The 22524-nt window shown below is 38.1% G+C and overlaps 2 protein-coding genes across 2 annotated transcripts in view; both read left to right on the plus strand.

The window, feature by feature from the left end:
* Positions 1–8054, plus strand: part of LOC121941362 (collagen alpha-1(XXIV) chain) — a 99602-nt gene extending 91548 nt beyond the window's left edge. The window contains exons 50-60 of the mRNA XM_042484141.1: positions 366–419; positions 1329–1391; positions 1854–1907; positions 2135–2170; positions 3221–3256; positions 3393–3419; positions 4680–4745; positions 4925–5093; positions 5200–5309; positions 6279–6515; positions 6606–8054. Of these exons, the coding sequence (XP_042340075.1) occupies positions 366–419; positions 1329–1391; positions 1854–1907; positions 2135–2170; positions 3221–3256; positions 3393–3419; positions 4680–4745; positions 4925–5093; positions 5200–5309; positions 6279–6515; positions 6606–6752 (999 nt within the window). The 3' untranslated portion in view covers positions 6753–8054. The remainder of the gene's footprint in view (positions 1–365; positions 420–1328; positions 1392–1853; positions 1908–2134; positions 2171–3220; positions 3257–3392; positions 3420–4679; positions 4746–4924; positions 5094–5199; positions 5310–6278; positions 6516–6605) is intronic.
* Positions 8055–10338: 2284 nt separating this feature from the next.
* The window catches only part of znhit6 (zinc finger HIT-type containing 6), a 39101-nt gene continuing 26915 nt past the window's right edge, over positions 10339–22524 (plus strand). The window contains exons 1-5 of the mRNA XM_042484234.1: positions 10339–10486; positions 11595–11660; positions 15044–15150; positions 15469–15554; positions 17643–17746. Of these exons, the coding sequence (XP_042340168.1) occupies positions 10371–10486; positions 11595–11660; positions 15044–15150; positions 15469–15554; positions 17643–17746 (479 nt within the window). The 5' untranslated portion in view covers positions 10339–10370. The remainder of the gene's footprint in view (positions 10487–11594; positions 11661–15043; positions 15151–15468; positions 15555–17642; positions 17747–22524) is intronic.

The raw sequence follows: 22524 nt of genomic DNA on the forward strand, positions 1-22524 counted from the left end.
GACAGTGCTCAGACACAGAATAGGGTACAGACAACAAACCTCACAATCTATGTTTCCAAGAGGGTATGTGAATGTGGGCAGCGGCTACTGTAGATCCAGACATAAAGCCTTGTGTGTGTCCCAGTTCCTCTGAGGAAGAGAACAACATTTTTAAATGGCCAATGAACTATGTTTCATTTGTGTCTGCAGCTGTTGGTATAAAATGGGATCTAAAAAACACAATCACTCACACACACTCACACTTAATGTATTCTCTTACTTATGACATGATGTGTTTGTCAAATACACACCACATGTGACAATGACAGTGTGTAGAAAGCAAAGCTTCTGTGTTGCTATGATGTGATTGTCTTTTCTACTTGTAGGGGGAATCAGGAGATCCAGGAATGGTTGGTTTGCAGGGCTTTCCAGGACCGATGGTAAGAGACTAAGAGGTTAACCAACAGTTAAAGTGACAAGATACGGAAGTTAGCATCACCCTGGTTCCCTTGTCAAAAAGCCCATGGGATTTTTTCATTGGATTTTGAATTAATGTAGAAAATAAGCTCTGTGGCAAACAAATGTTTATGATACTTACACGTTATGTTTAGCAAGATAATATTCACAAATGAGCACTACTTTCAGGATTTTTGAAACCTGAATGCAGTTATCAGAGGGAAAAAAGCTACCGTAAGGCTATAAGCTGAATACAGTGGTGTCACATAACTTAATGTAACCACCACAACAAACTGTGTTCGGTGTGCCTTGATGGTATTCTGTCGTCTGATTTAGCCACTTATTAGCAACTGCATTTTTTAAAGATAGAAAAAAGCTTTAAAGTTCATGAGTTGGGTATTTACTGACATATTTTATGTCGGAGAACAAAACATAAAAGTTATTTAAGCTTGTGTTAACCACAGACCTTATTTCAGGGTTCAAACCAAATAGCCATTCAAAAAACCCATTGACTTTGAGATGAGGGAACTGGGAGTGCTGAATTGCTAACTCATTTCCATTTTTAAGGACTAATTCCTGGGTTACTATATAAGACATAATTTAAAAAAAAAACTCCCTGAGTTAGTGTTGTCACAATACTTGAAATTCTAGCTTACATCACAATGTTTTGTTTTCTTTTCTTGATCAGTAGCACAAAACAGCAGAATGACGACAGTAAACATTAACAATAAGACAGTGCAAGTGCAATACTAGTGTAATGGTACTACAGAAAAGGATTATTTTAAATGTTTCAAATATTCAGAATCAGCATTTATTGATGAAACAATATTGTTTTAACAGCACTTGCTTGACTACATTGCTGCTAATGACACAGACCTCTTTCCTTCAAACAGGGACCAAATGGTGATTTGGGACTGAAAGGCTTCCCTGGCCCGAAAGGCCCAATGGGCACTCTGGTAAGTTTAAGAGAAATAGAAACAGTAGGCACATTACAGTGCTTTCTGTTGGGATTGATCAAATATAGTCACAACTAATAAAGCAGTGTAAATATTACCTAGTGGACCGGTTAAATAAGTTGTCAGCTGAAAACAATCAGCAGCCCAAACAAACTTAATCACCTGACTGTTTTTGTTTATAACAGCATTAAAGTGCTCCAGGAGGCACCATGTAGACCTCACTAACCATCCAGCCATCATACTAACTGGCGCCAGTGATGGAATAACATTAGAAGAAATACAGTATTCTAAAATATGCAAACAAATCTCTTCACCTCCTCAGTAGAGTACACACACTTTTTGTTATGAACACTAAAGTATGGTGAGATTCACTGTCACCACCTCTTCAGCAGTCACACTCTTCATTGCATGTTAATTCAGACAAATGTGTTTATTCATCTTCAACCCTGCTCTTTGTTTCAGGGATTCACTGGACCTGTAGGACCTGAGGGAATGATGGGCCCAATGGGAAAACCCGTAGGTTTCTCTCTGTGTGTGTGTGTGTGTTTGTATTGAGAATTGTAAATTGAAAAGGCAATCACAAGACAACAATCAGTGGATTCTGTAGAACTGAGAGAGTATACTGACAAGTAATGCAAGATGGTCTTTAACTTAAGTTGAAAAATAATCTACTCACTATCCATGGTCTTATACAATGTGATACAATACTGCATATCGTTTAATGTTGCATATCTTTTCCACAGGGGCCAAGGGGTCCAAAGGGAAGCGGTGGCGAAATGGTAAGATGCGATTGAAACCAGTAACCAAACATTGAAAAGTCTTTCAGACTGAGTATGTGATAATGATTTATATTATGTATGATTACATGCTGAAATAACATGTGATTATATCGTGATTATACCTCACTGAGTAGTCAGACTTGAAAATTCCTCACTGAAAATGCTTTGCTGGGCCAGTTATAATGGCGCCACCTCAGAGCAGATTGCGGGTGTAAAAAAAAAAAAAAAAAAAAAAAGACCTACAGTAGATGACGAAGGCTCTGTTTAAAGATGCCTGAAAGCTAGCTTGGGTTCAGTGGTAGTTTTGTTTATAAGACTATCCTTAAGTGACAGCACATCGGTATGGCTGAGTCATAGTGAAAGTAGCTGTTTTCAGTGTCTCCCGGAGCTCACTGTGGGGCCTTACAGTACTCTCAGACCCTCTTGTATAAACACTGTCGAGGAAATGCCTTGTCAAAATGTTAGCATGGCAAACCACAGTGCAACCCGCATATTCGCTTCTATATCCCTGCTCCCACTCCGTAATGTAAACTGTAGTAAGGTTCTCAGTTAAGCCTAAATGCCTCTGCAATTTACACTACCACACACAAACACACTGTGTACACAATGGCCCCCCCATTCTAATACTTACTCAGACACTGATGATGTTAAAAATGTGCATGCTCCCACATATGTGTACATAAACTAGCTAAAACCACCAGAGTCCAACGGCCCTGGGTATGTACTAGAGCCAGTGGGGGCAGTAGGTAACCACTTTGCGTATAGAGAGCATGATAGTCCAATTCCTACTACTGTTCCTCGCAGCAAACAGAGAGAGGTAAAGGGAGAAAATGAATCATAATTCTGCAATTGTATTGCAAAGACCCACTCTGCTCACCTTATTTTAGGTATCCGACACACGTTCTTTTTAAAGCCTTCAGCTGGTATTTGGATTCATGTAGGGTGTAGGAGTATTCAGATCGAGTGCCACAGCAAAGCAGATAGGACGAACAGATCACATTATTGATGCAACTTTTTAGTCATGTTAAATTTTTTTACTCACACTTTCAGGGGCCTCAAGGACCACAGGGAAGTCCAGGACCTAGAGTAAGTATTAGCCTCACTATGACATTTCAGTTTTAAACTACACATACTCTATAAATACAACGAGAAAGAGTGCTGACCACAATTGTCGAATTTTTACCGTCACTTATTTTGTCATTTTCTTTTCTTCCCACCCTAGGGACCTCCCGGTGCTCCAGGTCCAACAGTAAGTGCATCATGTCACTCATATAGACAGAATAAGCTACTGTAGGAGGAAGGAGTTATGTTTTGAGATTCATGTAGAAGACAAAAGGTTTGGACTGTAAAGTTGCTGGTGCTATTGTCCAACCTTTGGGTGATTGATTTAAAAAAAATATATACTTTATTTTTTCATTTAGGTTTTATTATAGATTTCCCATAAGTGACAAACATACAAGAACGACAGTATGACAACACAAGGACAGGGCAATTGCACTAATAAGACAAACCAGTGGAAGTACAGGAAAGGGAAGGGTTTATTCATTTTATGAATGTGGCTCCATTCAACACAAGGTGTGACCATAGGAACACAGACACGCAGATGATTTTACAGCAACACATGCTGTGCTCCAACACATAAACGTACTATTTTGCTTTAAAAATAAACATTGCAGTTATAGAAAAGATGGATGAGACCATGTTATGCATCCCAGAATGACCTCGTTATAATAAAAAGAGTGGAGGGCTTTTTTTTTTCTTACATTTGACTGAACTCTGTGCCCTCATCCTGTTGTCCTTAACCTCAGTTTAGCTATAGACTAACTTTTGTTCCTAAAACTGTAGCTTTGTGACTGTCAGAGCTTCAATAGACTTTTCCCCGAAACAGAGAAAAGACAGCAGAACAAAGCCAGGATATGACAGAGCCAGGAGAAGCATTTTTTTGTCGTGTGTATTTGCTAAACTACAGATGAGCCAACAAATCATCCATGTCAGCGATAAGATGAGCAGGAAAAACGCTTTCGTTCAGCAGCATTGGCGGTGGAGCTCAACGATCAGCCTTTTCTGGCACCGTTATAGAAACCCTCCTCACATGTCTTATCCGTCATAACTTGAGGATAAAGTGTGGCTTTTGGCTATCTCGCTGACCTTTTCCTGCTCCAACATTCTAAGAACTTGGAAAAACAATGATATCAGATGGCGATTTTGTTGACACACATCATGTGATAACTGTAGTGTTGAGGGGAATGTGCTATTCTTCCCCCCACTGAAGTCAGGAATGCCAGGCTTTATTGATGCAAGACTTATTTTACTGCCTGTCTCTGGTATTAAAGTGTATTCATATTGCTTTTGAGTTTTCTCTGTAAACCGGATGTGTATTGAAACCGCCATGTTTTGATAACCAATTAAAAAGCCTACGGATTGAAATCTCTCGGTTAAATAATGAAAAGGGCACAAAATCTGTTATGTTTTCATTAAGTTGTTTAATATGTTGATTCTGAACCCACAGAGGCAGATATATGCTGACTCAGCCCTCTACGGTTTATCTGACTCCAACGCTGCCCTCAGGACAGAGGTAAGACACCCATGCATGCAGTCAGTGGACGGGGTGAATGTGTGTGTTGTTGCAGGGATGGCACATATGTTTGCAGATGGACAGACTAATAATTACGTTCCTTGCAATTTCTATTTTTTGCTGGTTTTGTAATGAGAATGAGAACGATTTTAAGTTTAACCATTGTTTTTCTTTACCAGAGTTTCCAGAACACAGAGATAAGTCTACCAGACCAAAATACGGAGATACTTAAGACTTTGCGTTACCTGAGCAGTGTGATTGAGAGCATCAAAAAGCCTCTGGGCACGAGGGAGAACCCGGCTCGTGTCTGTAAAGATCTGCTTGACTGTCATCGCAAGCTCAGGGATGGTAAGCTTGTCAGATTTTAGGCATATGTGGATGTTTGCATATAAACCTTTGTAAAATACTTGTTTGGCTCTCCCTGTATCACTCTGTTTGAATTGGGGACTTTCAGGTTGGTTCTGGATCGATCCAAACTTGGGCTGCACGTCTGATGCCTTTAAGGTCTTCTGCAACTTTACCGCAGGAGGGCAGACCTGTTTACATCCAGTGGCCTCGAATAAGGTAATACTTAACTGATAAAAATATGAATATATTAAAGTCCTAGGTGAAATAAAGGTCTGTTTGAGCCCTTTATTGTAGCTTAAATACAGGGTTCCCATGGGTCTTTAAAAGGTCTTAAAAGGCATTAAATTCCTTAATCTAAAAATGAGGCCTGAACCGGTATTAAATTGACTTCAATTAATCTTTCAGAATTCTTAAAATGCTCAGACATGTTTTTTTTCTGATGATGCATAATACAATCTAAAAAATAATTGGTAACATGTATTTTTTGTTAAATGATTAAATGAATTCATTTTCTTTAACTTGCCATGATGGGAATCCAATTAGTGGAATCCCACATGCATATTGAGAAACACAAAATTGCCCAGAAAACTGGCCAGAATTGCTAGAATTTCTCACTTCTGCTGGTAAACCAAATAGCTACTGTTCTGTTAATGTAATATGTAGATTGCCTTCCACGTGTCACCCTCTGCAAGGGTTGTGTTTTTAACATTTGATGTATATAATCTAACTTTTTAAACGGACAAAAAAAGTCAGGTTTTATGTTTCAATAAACATTTGGGCAAAATAAAAATGTCATTCTTCAATTTTGGTAATTAGAAAATTGGTCTTAAACTTAGTTCCAAGTGGCATTAAAGAAAGTCTTAAATCTACCTTGGCTTAAGCTGAGGGAACCCTGTAAATATGTAGGAATCATGGTTGTCCTTTGTTTTTAATGGATAAGTATGTACTTTGCTATTCCCATTTCCATCCATGTCAGTTGATTATTCAAACTTTTCCAAATTGTCCTACACCACAACGGAGCACAAATTTAAACTCAATGAGAACCTTAAACCGCAGCAGTCCTCTGTATTGTCCGCTGCTTTGACGATGTATCACAGCTTTACAACCATCTGAATTGTAAATCTTTATGCGATTGTGGCTACGCTGGCGGACTGATCACACAGCTGTTTCTGCTCTCCGTCACAGATGGTGTTTGGTGTAGGGAAAGTCCAAATGAAGTTTCTCCATTTACTGAGCACTGAAGCCAGTCACAGCATCACGTTCCACTGCCGAAATGATCCTCCCTACGACACCACAGACAGCTTCAGCTCTACCAGATCCTTCTCGCAAGAGAACACCACACTACGGTTTCGTGGCTGGAACAAACAGATGTTTGAGAAAGACACACTACTTGAACCACATGTGCTACAAGACGAGTGCAAGGTAACGAGCAGGACAGAGAACTGAAATTAATCAGAACTGATCGATTCGATTTGTGAATCACTTGTATGATTCTATTTTTCTCTCCTCCAGATCCAAGATGGCAGCTGGCACCAGTCACGTTTCTTCTTCCATACTCAGGACAGTCGTCAGCTACCTATTGTTGACATACAGGAGTCTCCCACATTGCAGCCCAATAGTCAGCGGCATATAGAAATCAGTCCAGTCTGCTTCCTCTGACACCAACATCACTGTCCTGTAGCCTATTCACATGAACCTCTAAAATGCAAGGCTGTTACAACAAAATGGCTGCCTACCAAAGAGCGAGCGTCCCTGTGAGTTTGTTGTGTTTGTTGGACACCGTCAATGGGACGTGTCAGAGCAACAAAGTCCCCATGTCCAATCAAAGTCAGACCTACACGGAAGAACTCAATCTCTGCGGAACATCCAGACCAAGAAGGCCAAAGGAGAACAGTGTATACCAATATTTATCAATTATTGTATAAAATATGTTTGTTGATCATTGTTAATCAAACGGTGCTTAGGCTGGCTGTACATGGATCCATATCACTCCCTGATCACAGGGCAGGGTCTCACTAAGCAGCAGCCTATCCAAACCCCAAAACTTACACCTCCCTCTCACCCCCAAACACACCCAGACCATCCTGCCGGAGGCCTAACCCGAAGGAGCGTGCCAGGCCCCATTGGAGCACTGTCTAAAGGTTTTTTTAATGAGTGCAATAGCATGTGGATAATGTGTGACTGCTTTAAATATTTCATTTTTCCAATCAAAGGCTATATTTTACATTGTTTTCATGATATTTTTGTCTTCGGTCCTGCCCAGTCGGACCTGTACATCTTGACAGATGGTGCTCTACCTCTACCTGCTCATTTGCTTTCTAGAATAGTTGCTAATGTCAAGTTGGTCTTTTTTTTTTTTTTTTTTTGCCTTTGTGTTGTATGTACCGGTTACATCAAGATTTGTTATGTTGTCTAAGTACTTATGTTGATTTGGTCATTTCTAATTTATGAACCATTTTTTTGATACACTACATATTTTTGTAGCTTTTCCTTCTATGTGGTAGGTTCTTCAGGGGAAACCTATCATTGGTGCTGCAACAAAGAATGAGTCATCAGTGAGTTTTTACATTTCCTGTGTATATATTGACAGCATACTGTGTGTTTATTTATATCCTTTTTGTTTTTATTTTTGTTCACATTACTGTACCACAGTAAGTTATACTCTCAGAGAACTGTTTGGTCAACCACAGCTCAGTCTAAAGAAGTATTTATGTTTGAAAGGTGTGTTTGTGTGTTCACACCTGCAACTGTATGTTTATCATACTGTTCTTTTAGTTCATTCAGTGGTGATTTGGTGGACTGGCAGCTACAATAGGCCAGAGTCAGAATACACAGAAAACACAGTCATTATATTAAGTTATGTTACTTTGAACAAAGTGTAATTATATAAAGTCTGTGCAGGATAAAGATGGATGCAAATGTGTAAATAATAAATACATTGACAAACAAATAAATGGAGCATTTTATCCACAAACGGTACTGTACTTTTTTTAAACGGTCTCACATGGTCAAAGTCATAAAGTATGTTGCGATCAATTCACTCTCGAATGTCAACCACAATATGGGCTCAACTAGACATTACACAGACTTTGTATTAGAGAGCAGGCAAGGTAACATCCATTTAATGCCCAATCTATATGATTTAGACTTTTGCAGTCTCACATACAGCTCTTCCTGGTAATGTCTAGATCATTTTGGGTTTGCAGTGAAAGGGGTGAAATACTTAGTATTATGACTACCTGTAGTTTCCTGTTGACAAATGTATCTAAGCTTATGGTTGTGTGGTGCTGCCTTCAGTTGTGTGTATGATTATCATCTGGGTGAATAGTGTTGCTCTAATAATTCTGAAATAAAAGTTTACAAAGAGAGTGAAAAATAGTCTGGATTCTCATAAAAGTAACACTGAAGACCAGATTCCAGAAGAGCATTTTGGATATATTCAGCCGTATGGCCCAAATTGAGGAAAAAAATGGTCTTAGTCTGCAAAATCCACATGGTGATGTGAAACATTTTTAATGTTTATAGAGAAAAGTTCAAGCAGTGCGCACATCCAAAAGTAATAAAAACTAGGTGCTGGACCAAACAAAAATAGATATGAAAGAATAATAAACTTCGCACACAGTTTAGGTGTGTTTTATGTGTTGTGTGTTTCCAATGTCTGGCAAGTAGTAGTTAGCTCTACATGTGATTTAATCACAAAACACATGTACTTTTATCCAGTCGCGATTACTGAGAAAAGGAAATGTAATTAAACTACAGTTACTAATCAAATGTTGGTTATTACAAAGGTGTTACATCCAAATGTATTCTTTGGGTAAAAAGTTAATATATAGTACATAAAATGAGTTATGTTGCTTTGCATCTTTTCAAAATGTAGGAATTCCTTCTACCTTTTCAGCTTTATTGCCCGGTTAAAAACATTTATCAGCAAAGTAACCAGAAAGTAATCAAATGTAATATGTTGGGTGACTTTAAAGGAGTTAGATTACTTTAAAGAAAGTAATTACTTACACTACTTATTACATTTTTAACAGGGTAACTAGTTAGCTGTGACCACTTCCATTTCAAAACTAACCTTCCTAACTATGGATGCTGCTCATGTGCCAATCTCTTAAGCACAGTTTCCTATTTAAACTGCAACATGTTATGGTTTCAGCTGTACCTCAGTGTTAACCCTTTGAAACCTCAGACAATTGTCCAAAGTATTTAAACCTTTGAACATTGAGCAAATTGGATTTGTTTATTTAAAAAACATGGGGAAAAGAAAACAAGAAACTTGGTAAAAGAAAAAAAAAAAAAAGGTTCTATAAAATTTCACTAAATTTTTAGGTTTAGAATTAAAAAAAAAAAAAGCCAGGGAAAACTGTTTAGGGAAAAAAAAGAAAAAAAGGCTAGGGGAAACTATTTATGATTATCATAACTGCATTTTTAAAAGTATGTTACAGAATTATTATAATTGTTCAGTGCTTTTTACATCTCATTAACTTTTTTTTTGGGGGGGGGGGGGGGTATTTTTAAACTATTTTTCAGGGAATCCTGTCTTCTAAAATCTTATTTTCAGGTGATTTCTTAGTACTTTAATTTCTTGCAAACTTTTGAATATTTTTTTTAATTTATTTTATTGCCATCTTATGTTTTGAAGCCAGTTTGCTCGGGTTTCAAAGGGTTAAACTGCTGATTGAACATGGTGTGTGTACATGCTCACTTTCTCTCTCACATGCATGCAGCTTCAAGAAATACTAATGTCAGTCTGCTAGTACTCCCAAAGTAAACCCATCCTGAGTAGCATACATAAACATTGGTGAGGACTAGACTTGCAAATAAACACCCCTCTCTCTCTACTTTTGTACAGATCACAGACTGTCTAAACTCACAGCTATTGGAGGATAATACAAACAATCTGCAGCTGCATGAGAATTTAGTTAACTGTTCTAAAAGCCCTGCATTTTCTATGCTTAACTTTTGGTGTGAATATTTCCTGATAGTACCATATTCTCCCCATCATCATCATCATCATCATCATCATCATCATCATCATCATCATCATCATCATCATCATCATCATCATCATCAGGTCAGTGCTATTTGTGCTCTAGGTGTGTTTCCTCTGACTGGAGGACGCTGCAGTTCTCCTCCACTAACACCGGGAGGCGCCAAAGAGCAGCTCTCCAACCGGAACTCAGCTCCACGTGCTGTCTGCTGCACCGGCGGAAGAGGGTGTGTGTTTGTTTTGATGCCGCCGGGTTGTGTCCAACGTGCGGCTGTACCTCTCCTGTCATGTGCGCTTTATTAGTACCAGCAACAGACATAATGTTAACGGAAGAGAGCCAAGTGGAAAACAGCGGTACGGAAGAAGAGCAGAAAGGGACCAAAAGGAAGATTTCTCTCTCAAAGTGAGTGTTTGAACAAAACAGCGAGTCACGAGCGACCTGCTAACTTAGCTTGCTAGCTTAGCTCATAAGCTCATGATAGCTTTAATGTGTCGCTCGAGTCCTGTTCTAAGCTTTGTAGTACTTATAAAGATATTAAAAGACGTAAATATTACTTAAAGCAAATAAGAAAACACAGGAAGCGTTATGTGCTGAATAGCTAACGTTAGCCACAAAGTCAGCACGTTTGCAAGTTAGCTACATCAGATAACAAACTCATTAGTACTCACTGCTGTCATTTCTTTTTTTTTTTTTTTTTTTAATCTTTTCATGTCTTTGCCGTATTATTTATTGTTTATCTGATTTATGTCGCCCAAAATATGTTCTTTTAGTGCAAAGGTTTTAATGTTTATCTGGAAGTTGCATTGCAGTCATAGTTTAGTTTATTTTAGTTTATTTTTTTACACGATTAAAAAGTGTATAGAATCCAGTTGAATAAAAGAAAGAAAGAAAGAAAAAAATGTGTCAAAAGAGATCAACTTGTAAGCAACAAACAATAACAAATGCGAAGAAATAACAAACAAAAAAACCCCGAAATTAACACTTTACAGTAAAATGCAACAAAAGAAAAATGACAACAAAGAGCAACAAAAGTTACCATTGAGTCAACATAAATCCAACAAAAACAAAGAATTACAGAGAAAACAATTCAGAGTGTACAAGGAAAAAGGAGATATTTATAAATATGTACACACATCCAAAAATATTTGAACATCATGAATGAAATGTAATGATAATTTGGCCATGTTTTGTTTTGTGAAACAGAAGGTGAAGCTGATCGACCTGTCTAGAATTATATGAATGAATCTGTGAATTAAATATAAAGAAATTGCTAAAGGATGATGGAATAAAAGATAGTAAAAACATGTATTTACATATAAACAGAGGATGAAGGAGTTGCCAATCTACAAACTGTTACTGCAGCAAATAAAGATTATGAAGATTAAGTCATGTGGGTTGTTTATTGCAGTTTTTTTGTCCGTTATTCATTCTGTCCCAGGTTGTTTTGATTTTAACTGTAAGACTGCTCACAGCTTGTGTGCACCATGCTCACATTTCATCTGTCCCGCAGTTGTGGCGTGTGTGGATCAGAGGAGGCGAAGTACAGATGTCCTGGCTGTCTTTCCCACTCCTGCAGGTGAGAAGAAACAAGTAATATTTTACTGGCAAATCAAACACCAGGAGGTCTCTAAATAAATCCGAGGGGTCACAAGATAATTACATAGATATGCAAGACATAAAGATATCTCAGTTACTCAAATTTTTATTTAGTTTGTGTGAAAAAACCAACAAGCCTTCATAAATAGACATTGCAAAAGAAAGCGTGAGACCTGCCGCCATGCAGAATTTAATTAGCTTATTATGTTTCTGTATTCAAGTTCATATGTTGCACTTTTTTTCTCAAGTGCATGTGTTTATGCCCAGATTTAAAGATGATAAAGTAATCAAACAGCAGAGGAAGGAGAAAGGGACAAAACAGTGTCAAATCATAGAAAATCTACTGCACCAGTTCCTCTTGATATGTAGACTGAGGCTACCCATACTCTCTATAATGTACTCAAAACCCTAATATTAAAATTAGCACACCAGGTGTCCCTGGAGCCTTTCCACTGTTGCAATATTGATTATTTCTATTAGTAAAAGGCACCATGTAATACATTTTAAGAGTACACTACTAGCAGGAGTTGCTGTAAAGTGAGATTTACATAAAAGAAAGACTTTGGCCAGTTCAAGGCCTCTTTTAAAGCACATGCTCTGATTTGGGCTGAAATGATCTCTCACAATGACATCTCCTGGTGAGCCTGAAGTGATGTAACAGGTAAGTTTAGATGAGTGTGGAAAGAGCACAGGAATGTGATGTGGCATATACAGTATTTCAAAGAGCATATGTGTTTGTGTTGGATAGTATGCTGTTGTTAGTGGCTGTAAAGCTTAGCTACAGGGTTGGCCATTTTTTTGTAATTTAGTCAAAGCGGAGACAGGTATCACAATTGTCTTAAATTGCATATTCACGATAAAACTTGTATTGGTTCCTCTTTTTTAACGTCTGTTCATTGTTTTTTTCATTTCTCAGACAGGACAGATTGAAAATAAATTATACAGAAATGTGAGGGAGTTCACACATACTCAACAAAAACAACGTAATATGAAATATGCAGCACAAATCTTAGTAAAACACAGGGTTGCTGTACATGTTTATCATTGACACCACACTTAACCTGGTAACACTGTAACAGTAGTATAAAGTTGGGATGATTGTTACTGCCTTGTAACTGCCTTGCCAATAACTTGGCAACCCTAACTTGGCAACCCTTTATTAATAATTAATAAAGGGTTGCCAAGTTATTAAATTTGTAAACAGAGCCTCGTAGTTCAGGGTGCTGCGTAACATCTCTTATAAATATGCCACAGGTAGGAAGTTGAGCCTGTTTCCAATTCAGTAAAATTAATCTTTGTGCTAAAAGGGTTAAAAACCTTGCAGCAATTGAAAAGTCCTTTCAGAGAGTCAGTACCCCAAATACAGCAAGCAGTGGATCAGGTTCTACCGTGTGCCCTGAAATATCAGACAGAGTTTTACATGTGGAGTCCCAGAAAGTAGGAAAAACATGAACCCTACTAAGCATGGGATGCTCCACAAGAGTTTGTATTGCTTCCTTTTGACCATGACCTAAAATAATTTAGTAATTGTGAGCATGATTACAGGCAGATTTTCCCCTGAATCATTAACCCTTTACCATATCATCAGAGGAAAACTTCTTTTTTCTGTTTATATGTTAAAATTGCGTTGGGATGAATAAGATGAGTTCTATTTGTGAGTTGATTGTGCCTTGTCTGTTTCTGCAATGAGATCCTATTATTTTACACAGCAAGCTATAATCCATACATATATATATATATATATATATATATATATATATTGAGGGTCATACCAACGACCATATATATACATATATATCATCACCAATAAAGAAATAGCTCTGCTTTGTCTTATAAAAATACAATAATCACTAAAGAATTACGGAACTCATAGTTACACAGGATCTCGTTTATCTTTGTGTGCAATTTGTGCTGCGTGTTTTTGCTTTTACTGCCTGAACTTCCCTTTGATTCATGGCCAGCAACAGCATGCTGCAGGTAATGGCAGTGGTTTGCGGCCTATTCCTCGAATTCTGTGGATGCTGGCATTTACAACTTAACCTTCAAGTACTTAATGGCACATTGAGGGTCATACCTGAAAATTTCATTAAGATTTATCAAAGGGCACCAGGGGATGTCCTTTCCTGAGCTCTCGTGGTTGCCTGTTGTTTTGGGCATCATTCAGCATTCCTTTGACATAGTTTCTGGGGATATGGTCTTTAGTCTGACCCCGGCCAAATACCTGTCTCTCGGCAAAATGGGACTTCCATGCTTGAATTAAATCCAATGATTTTTATGTGTTTTTGTTAGTGAGGTTTTTGAGAAAGCCAATTACAAGCAATTCTTAATATTAGCTTTAGTAATGTTGAGGCATCTCCTTTAAACGTGCAGATGGGCAGTGCTGGAAATACAGTATTCTTTACATCCTTCAGTAAGAGGGGAGCACGGGGAGTTTTGGACACAGTGCTTGACATTCTTACACCAGCAGTTGGGTTCAGTTGAAAATGTTAAATCTGTGGTTGATGGGCTGCTTTTATGCACTCTGAAAATGTCCTTGTTTCAGTGTTACCTGTAGGTGCCTTTTTCCTATAGCTATTTTGCGATTGTTGGTTTATGTTTGGAATTTCTTTGTTTCTCTTCAGTCTGTTCACTGTGAGCATAATATAACCAAACTAGCTATTATACTAGCTGTCAGGGGCTAATAGGATGCTAATCCAACATGTTAAATATTTTCAGGCTAACTGTTATTCATAATCGTCTTGGACATCCTGTGTGCATAAACGACAGTGCGATTACTTTGACAGCTATGCTTTTGTGAATTTAGTTTTCGTGTTACCAATTCATTGTTAGAATACCTTTACTCTTACTTTTGTAATGGTCGTGCACCCTTTTGTGATTAGTCATCACTGTTATTGAAATAATTGTTAGATTCTGCTTTCACAGTTTCAATATTGCTTCTAGTAAAAACCTTTTAAAGAGCAGATGAGTTTCAGTTGGTTTTGGAAAGGAGATGGAGCACAAATACTTCTTTTTTAGCTTGTTTTTTCTGGGTCTTTTTCTCTGAGCACACATATATTAAAAATCTTTCTGGAATGTTGATTACCACTTTATATAATCTAGTTGTGTTTTTCCAACTGCTTCACTGGTTTTTTGTGTGAGTTTGTCAGAGGTATGCTAGTGTTTGATATTTGTCGGTCTCAGTTCAGCAGACCAGCAGTCCTCAGATAATATTTTGTTGCATTTAGTCTTCTGTATCTCTTTGTCAGGTTTTCTTGTTGTTGTGCTTTGGTGCGGCTGTCTGAACAAACAGAAATGCAGCCAAACCAAATTCCTTTTAATAATTGAAGCGTTACCTAACAAACTCTGTTTGTGTATATTTTCCAGCTTGCCATGTGTGAAGAAACACAAAGAAGATTCGGGATGCAGTGGCGTGAGAAATAAAACAGCCTTTGTGACCCTCTCACATTTTGATGAAATGGCACTTCTCAGTGGTGAGGATCTTTTTTTATTTGTCCCATGACCGAAAAACTGAAAACAGCTAGAAAACTTATAGTATTGTTTACTTCAAAGCATTTTTGGCAGCCACTGTTAAATTTTAAAATAGATATCGTCAGACTTTCAACTAACCAGCTAGCTGATAAGGATATGATTTTTGTCATGGCTGGCAGCAGACGTGTGTTTCTTTAGCGAGGAAATATCTGATACACAGTTTATACACAGTATTTTATACATGAGTAGTATTATGAAAATAAATGCTACTCATTTACTTTTTTATCATGTTTCCTATTTGTCCTTAACCTGCACTGTAGACTACAGGCTTCTGGAGGACACAGGACGATTTGCAGACGGTGCCTCCAGAGACAGCCTCATTCGGTCTCCGCGTTCCACTTTAAAGGTACATCCTTGATTTCCAAATTAAGCTCTGATACACGCCAAATGTTGAGTATTTTATCATAAAGGTTCGCTTTTGAGTTTGTTTGGTTTGGTTCCACGTAGTTTATTTTACGCATGCTGACGAATGCAATATTGTCACACTGTCCGACTAGCATGATTAATGATACTTTGAACAATCACTCCTAATAAATGTCCAGGAAGTTGTGTGCTTCCTTCCTCTGTCTCTGTGCAGCTGTTATCTAGAATCCACATTTTGGAGACCTTGAGCTCTTTTGCATTAAAGATTATTTGGTCATGATAAGTTTTCCTAATATGAAATAAAAAAAATGTATGAAATATAAAGTATGATTATGATGTGTTTTGGAGTAAAAGTGAAAGATTTGTACCCTTTACAGATAAATACTAGCCCCATATGTCAAGCCATTATCTTCACTGAGACAAATATGTGGCTGTCTTTAATTTTTTTTGTAACACAGTATTTTATTTAAATTTTGATAAAGGAATGTAAACAGAAAATAACACATGACAGTAGATTTTTTTTAATTTAAACTTTTAAATGATTAAAAATCTCTTTCTCAAGAGTGTCCTGGCCAAGACAGGCAGCAACATAAGTTTTAGATGGACAACATAGAACAAATAAATACAAAATCAAAAAATGCAAAATAAGCAATATAAAACTCAAAAAAACACAAAAAGGAGACAAGAGAGGACTAAAAGTATGTTAATATATGCTTTGAGTGAACCATAAAAACTAGAAAGATAGACATGAGCAGGTCACAGACCTTAAGGTATGGGGGGAAAAAAAACTGCATAAGCATAAAAATTAGCAGTGCTACATGTAGGCATACACATTATTGAGGAGGACATTCAGAGATGTTAGAGCTTGAATAGATTGCAAATGTCAGGGAGCACGCTGTTAATTCTGAGCAGCAAAATACCCAGGAGAGAGCCGTAGACATTCACAGAGGCACTGGAAGGATGCCAGTCTATAGCGCAATTCACCCCCTACAGAGATTGTCTTCAGTTTGGCTCCTTTTCACAAACAACCTGAAAATACATGATGTGGAGATGCCTTTGTTATGATTTACAATCATAAAAAATCCCATTTATAGCAAAATGTGTATATTCCATTGATGCATTGTTATATTAGATTAGATATCTAATGCACATGACTCTTGAAATCCAATGGGTGAAAACAATAATATTGAAAACCTGACCTTGCTGAGCTTTACAGCATCATCTAAATGGTTTTTTTTTTCTCTTTGTGCTTTTATTGCTTCACTTGTATAAAACCACAGCTGTGGTTGCGCAGTGCTCACTGCTGCTGCTCCAAACCACAGACATTCATTTATATAAGACTGTGAGTCCCTGCCAGCTTTCACCTGTACAGCATGACAACATGATATCTGATAGCTTAGAGTAATGCATGTTCTTTTATGGGCTTTTTCGCAGCAGTGGCTGCCTCAGCGGTTTCAAATCAATCAAAAATAATGAGCCTTATTCTCAGTGAGAGATAAAGGCCTGGCACATGATAGGCTTTGGGATTTGGTTTTCCTCCAGAACACTGCACGTGCCATAATCTGTTAGTAGCCTTGTATAGCCATACCTTTTCATAAATCTCTTTTATTGTCTCTCGCTCTTCGCCAATCTCAAGTCATGAAGGAGCTACATTGGTTCCAGAAAGGAAACGTTTGTCCTTCAAATTTCAGATAAGACCACAGTAAGAGGAAGTTCAAGTCACCGTTGGTTTGATTGTTGATTGAAGTTGCACAGACGGATTTTTTTAATGCAGAACAGATGTTTGGTATTGAGACCTGTTTGTTCTTAGAGAGGATGCCCCCCCCTGACTTTTCCTCTGAGCTGAAATGTCAGTCTGTCTGTGGCCCCAACAAATCAGTTAAAGACTAAAAATACAAGATTCCTGTTACATCCTGTTTGACCAAACTGTTTTTTAGAGTATGCTACTGTGAGATCTTAAATAAAGGTCTGAGGGGATCTGTTTGTTTTATGTATATTGATGTTTTTTCAGCCTTTATAAAAATAATAACGCCTTAATGCTGTACAATTTTGTACTTTTTTTGTTTTCCAGGCGAAGAGGCTGGCAGCCAGTGCCAGAAAGATGAATATCACATTAAGGTTCCTCCCCATCACTTTCAGTAAAAGCAGAGAAAACTCCACTGTCTACTTCACAAAGTAAGAATGAAAGAACTCAAATACAGATAATATTTTTTTGAATATTGTTTCTTGTTATGTCCTTAGCTACAATATAACCCTTTAAAACATGACTTGACATTAGTTTTCTTGTTCTGTGCTCACATGCCTTTCTCAATTTATTCAAACATGGGGGAAAAAAGGCAATGAGCAATTTGGCAAGAATTGTCCTGCAAATTGCAGGACAATAATGAAAGTTGACCTGAAAATGACCTGAAAATCTTCACAAAACTAGGGGAAGATGTCCAGAAAACTATATTCGTGTGTGTGTGTGTGTGTGTGTGTGTGTGTGTGTGTGTGTGTATGTATATATATGTATATGTGTATGTAGGCGTCAGTAAGAATGTAGCTACACTGGTGACACAGCTTTCCAACACAGAAGCGAGAGAAATTGATGTTCATCATTTTGCTCAAACTCCTCCTTTGTACCAAACAAGCTCCTCCATCGTGCTCTGTTGGTAGCAGTTTTCTGCAGATAGTTTTCTGCTCAGCACTTCCATGACTTTGGATTTGATGTTGTCTTTGTGTGTTGTGTTAAGAATGACGCAAAAGACACTGAAGTGAGAGAGTTCAGAGCGTTCAGACTAATACAATCTGATCAGTCTGATTGGAATGTCACTTCAAACCACCTCCAAATGTGGTTTGGACTCTATTTGCAAAAATCATATTTCATGTGGTTTCTTCACTGAACAGACTTCCTTTGATATATCTGGATACAATCTGGATATCCCAAAAATGAACTTGGGCTTGCAATCTGAACAAGGCGAAAGTGACACAGGCACATTACTTCCTTTAGGCTGTAAAGCAGTGTGTGGCTCATCCTCTTTGGTGCATAAAATGCTATAATAATAACATAAATATCCCTAGTAATTGTTAAAAAAAGAGAATACAACTCTGTTATTACTATGTTGAAAAAATCCTGACCAAAATTGAATACATGGATAATTATTTTTTTCTTAACATATCCTTTCCACGTGCTGCAGGATCATAGAACAGACAGTACACAAACATACTGTCTCACAAACACAAGTAGGAGTAATACAGCTTCCATTTTGTGCCACTTAAAGTCTTACCCAAACATTTTGTGACTGTTTGCTGCGCTCAGTCACAGTCAAAGACAACATTCATTGTCTGGTGAAGTTAAGCCCAGCTTAATGTGGAGCAAAATGAGCCTCTGATTAGTGATGTTTCTCTTTACCACAGGATGGCACTCTTGTTAAGCCCTAACAGCAGTAGTATCTCATGGGGACTCTTTTCAGGTTATCTCATGGCAGTGTGGTGCATGATGATGAAAGGCTGTGGACATCTACTCGTGTCCTTGTGAGTGATATTTTACCTGAGGCGGTAGAGGTGTTATCGATATTAGCACACCGGTCTCTGAAAAAACTAAGATATGTTGAGGTTTACTATTGATTTCACGACAATTTAATGTTGTGCTGGAGGAGACTGTTTCCAGCTGGTCATTATTCTGTGACAACTTGTCAGGTGGTAGATGGTAACCTTGTCAGATGTGTTCAGTTTCAGGATATTAACAGCTTCCAATAAGCACACAGACACCCACATGCACTCATCTTTCTGAGGATCAATGGCACCGAATTCTGTGCTGTAGACAAACCGTCAACGGGCAGCTGCAGTGCATCGCCTCCACAGCATGACCGCACGTGTTTTACTGTAATATGTAAAAATATAATTCACACTATTGTCATACATCCATTGACTTTTGAAGACGTGTTTTTTAACATGCATTTCATTTTAGTTAAAAGTTCAATTGACAGGGACCATTGTAAATTGCAAACAAAATTTTCACAATAAAATTTTACGGGGGTTTAGAGGCATGTAGAGGTGATGATTGAAGATACAGTCAGCTGAAACTTCTCCCGGTTAGACTTCCTTCAGCGTTCATTGTGCAAGAGGTTTATATCGTGAGCTGAATTAACCACAGAAGTTTCCTCCTCTCCAAAACAAACAAATCAGGTGATTAAAACCACTGAAAACAGTGAATAAAGCAGTATCATGTTACAAATCAGCGTTTCTTCTATGTTTGGCACATTGCAGAGACACTTTGAGCCCAGCACCTGCTAATGTGTGCTCACCTTTTTACTCTGATAGCATCCAGACCTTCAAGGGATTTTTACCAGGAGCCAAATTATCTGCAGAGGTCTCGTCCTCTCCAAAACAAACACACTAGGTGAATAAAACCAGTAAAAACACTGAATAAAGTTTTCCATTAAAATATCTTGTTTCAGAGAGGCTGCAAACTACACAGAGAAAAAAAAAACAACTTCTATTCCAATTTCTACCTATGCATTTCCCCAAATCCTACACCCTGGACCCTAAAAGTAAAACTGTATTTTAGCATTATTATGTCTATCATCAGTAAGTCTCTTCAAGCTCAGATGTCCTGACACCAAAGGTCAAAAGGACTGAAGTAATAGCACTCTCTGTACCAAATGTACGGTTAGACTACTTGCAAATTAGTTTTCAGAGAAGCTTGGCAGCGAGAAGATCAGTGCCCAGCTGTTTCTTAGCAGTTGACCTCATCTGAAATTTGTCAGGAGCTAGTTTCATCGTTATTGAAATGTGTGATATTTTCACAAGTGGTATTTTAACATGTTACCTCGTGTTGTAGCTGGACAGCCCTGGTGTTGTTGACGAAGTCAGTAATTATGGTCACAAAAAAAGTGAACAATCTTCCAATATGCATTGCCTCGTGATGCAAACTTTACTGAGAAATTAATAAAAAATTAACAGAAGAAGACTCCCTGTGGCCAAGAAACTATCCCAAATGATTCATTTTAATGATTATTTTATCATTTAAATTACATTTAACACACACAATGACATACAGCACCTCCAACAAGGCTGGTTTTGTTATTTAACTGTTCCCCCATTGGTAGTTTAATGATTTTGGGAGAAATTATTTCAGTGTGGTCAACTTTTCAGACTTGTGAGTGAGGCTTATTACTTCCTTTAGACCCTGAAGTATGAAGCAGTGCTTTTGCATGGGCACTTCTCCATTTTGCTCAGTTCTACCGGTGGTCTTGTCATGTCTGGCATCTTTTCTCCCTCTCTGGACAACCCTCTGCCACTCATTTTCCCATTTCTTCTGAGTTTGACCCCTGCCACTTTAATCCCTCTGTGGAAGAATAGAGGAGGGGAAGAGGGAAAAATGGTTATTGAACTGCATATTAAAGTTTTACGAGTCTGAAATGCCCAGGGACATCATTGGGTGCCAATCAGGATTGCCACTAAAAAGAATCCTTTGTCAGTCCCTACAGCTGGTTGAATGTTGTTACTTTCCCTTTCACCACCCTCTTTTCCATCCTTAAAGTCTACCACTCTGTCACGTCTGTCTCTGGTGTTTTGCAGGCGGTGAGTTAAATGTGCACGTCACATCTCAGGATGAGGCAACATTATGTCAGGTTGTAGTAGCACACTCTGCCCACCCTCAAACCCAATAATCCTCATTCCCTGCTCAGCACTTGATGGTGACAGAAAGATTTTTGCAGGATAAGACCAGAATGTCAGATTATTTTGTAAAGCTTTAACAACATGGGGAATGTGCAACTAAAAGACACAAGAAGAATCTTTATGATGTTTCTCCTTCACTAGAGGAATCTTTGGCTAAGATGCACAGCATTATTTCTGCTTAGTCTGCTTAGTTTCACTATGTCTCACTGTGAAGATTTTTCATCTAACCACAACAGTGTCCCACTCAAAGACCTGCAAATGGACACAAGGAGTGGGATGAAAGGTATACAATAAATTGCAAGGGATTGAGAGAGAATGTGTTTCAGAATCGACCAAGTACATAATATAAAAAGCAGATGTGTGAGCAGTGTGACTGCAGCTGGTTAGCGACATATTCATGCTACGCACTCATGCTGCCAGAGAAGGATCATTATTGGCAGACAGCTGACTAGAGGGCTTTCATGCCTGGCGATGGTGTGCGTGCGTGTGTGAACGCATGTGTATGAGTTTGTGAGCATTCGTCTCTTTGATTAAATGTTTGTACTCACAATAATGGCCATGCAGCTACTTTCCTCTCCATCTTATGCCGGTGACTAATTAAAATACAAGGTACAAACAGCAAAGAGATAGACAGAGTCACAGCTGCCTCTCAGTCCAGCTCTTGGAGGGTAAGTATATAATAGCTGGCATTTGGCAGTATGTTGGGAGTAGCTGTTTTAGGGTGGAATTATGTTTTCTACAGCCTCAACCTGGCATGGCAGGGCATTTTCCTCATAGACAGCTTGAGTGGACTGGACAACACATTGCAGAGGCAGTTACTGTGGATAATAACTCCACATATTTCTATAATAACTTCAGATAATTAGTAATTCGAGAAGGGGTGGATTTGTGCGATGTATGTCACTCTGCCATATATTGGGAATCGGCCTCAATTAACCGAGCTCTCTGGATTAGAGGAGACCTCATATTTTGTTCCGTGATATTGACAGATGTTGGAGAAAAGTGAACTCAAAATCAGTTCTACCTCATAATTCTAAGGGGAAATAATCTTGTAGTAAATATAGTGTCTTAATTTCTAGGGAAATCTCAGTCACAGGTTTTTTGTCCAGGATCCCAATGCAAGTCATTAAATATTGAATATCTGCCGATTACCAGACCTGATACTTATATTTTTTTTAGAAATTACAGCTGCACAGTGCACACTTTAAGTAAGCCTCTTCAAAGTTATTAATTTGAATCCAATATATAGCCTATGCTTGACTAAATGTTAATGAACTGCTTCATTCTGC

The sequence above is a fragment of the Plectropomus leopardus genome, chromosome 3 (genome assembly GCF_008729295.1).
Source record: "Plectropomus leopardus isolate mb chromosome 3, YSFRI_Pleo_2.0, whole genome shotgun sequence".
In the NCBI taxonomy this organism is placed as follows: domain Eukaryota; kingdom Metazoa; phylum Chordata; class Actinopteri; order Perciformes; family Serranidae; genus Plectropomus; species Plectropomus leopardus.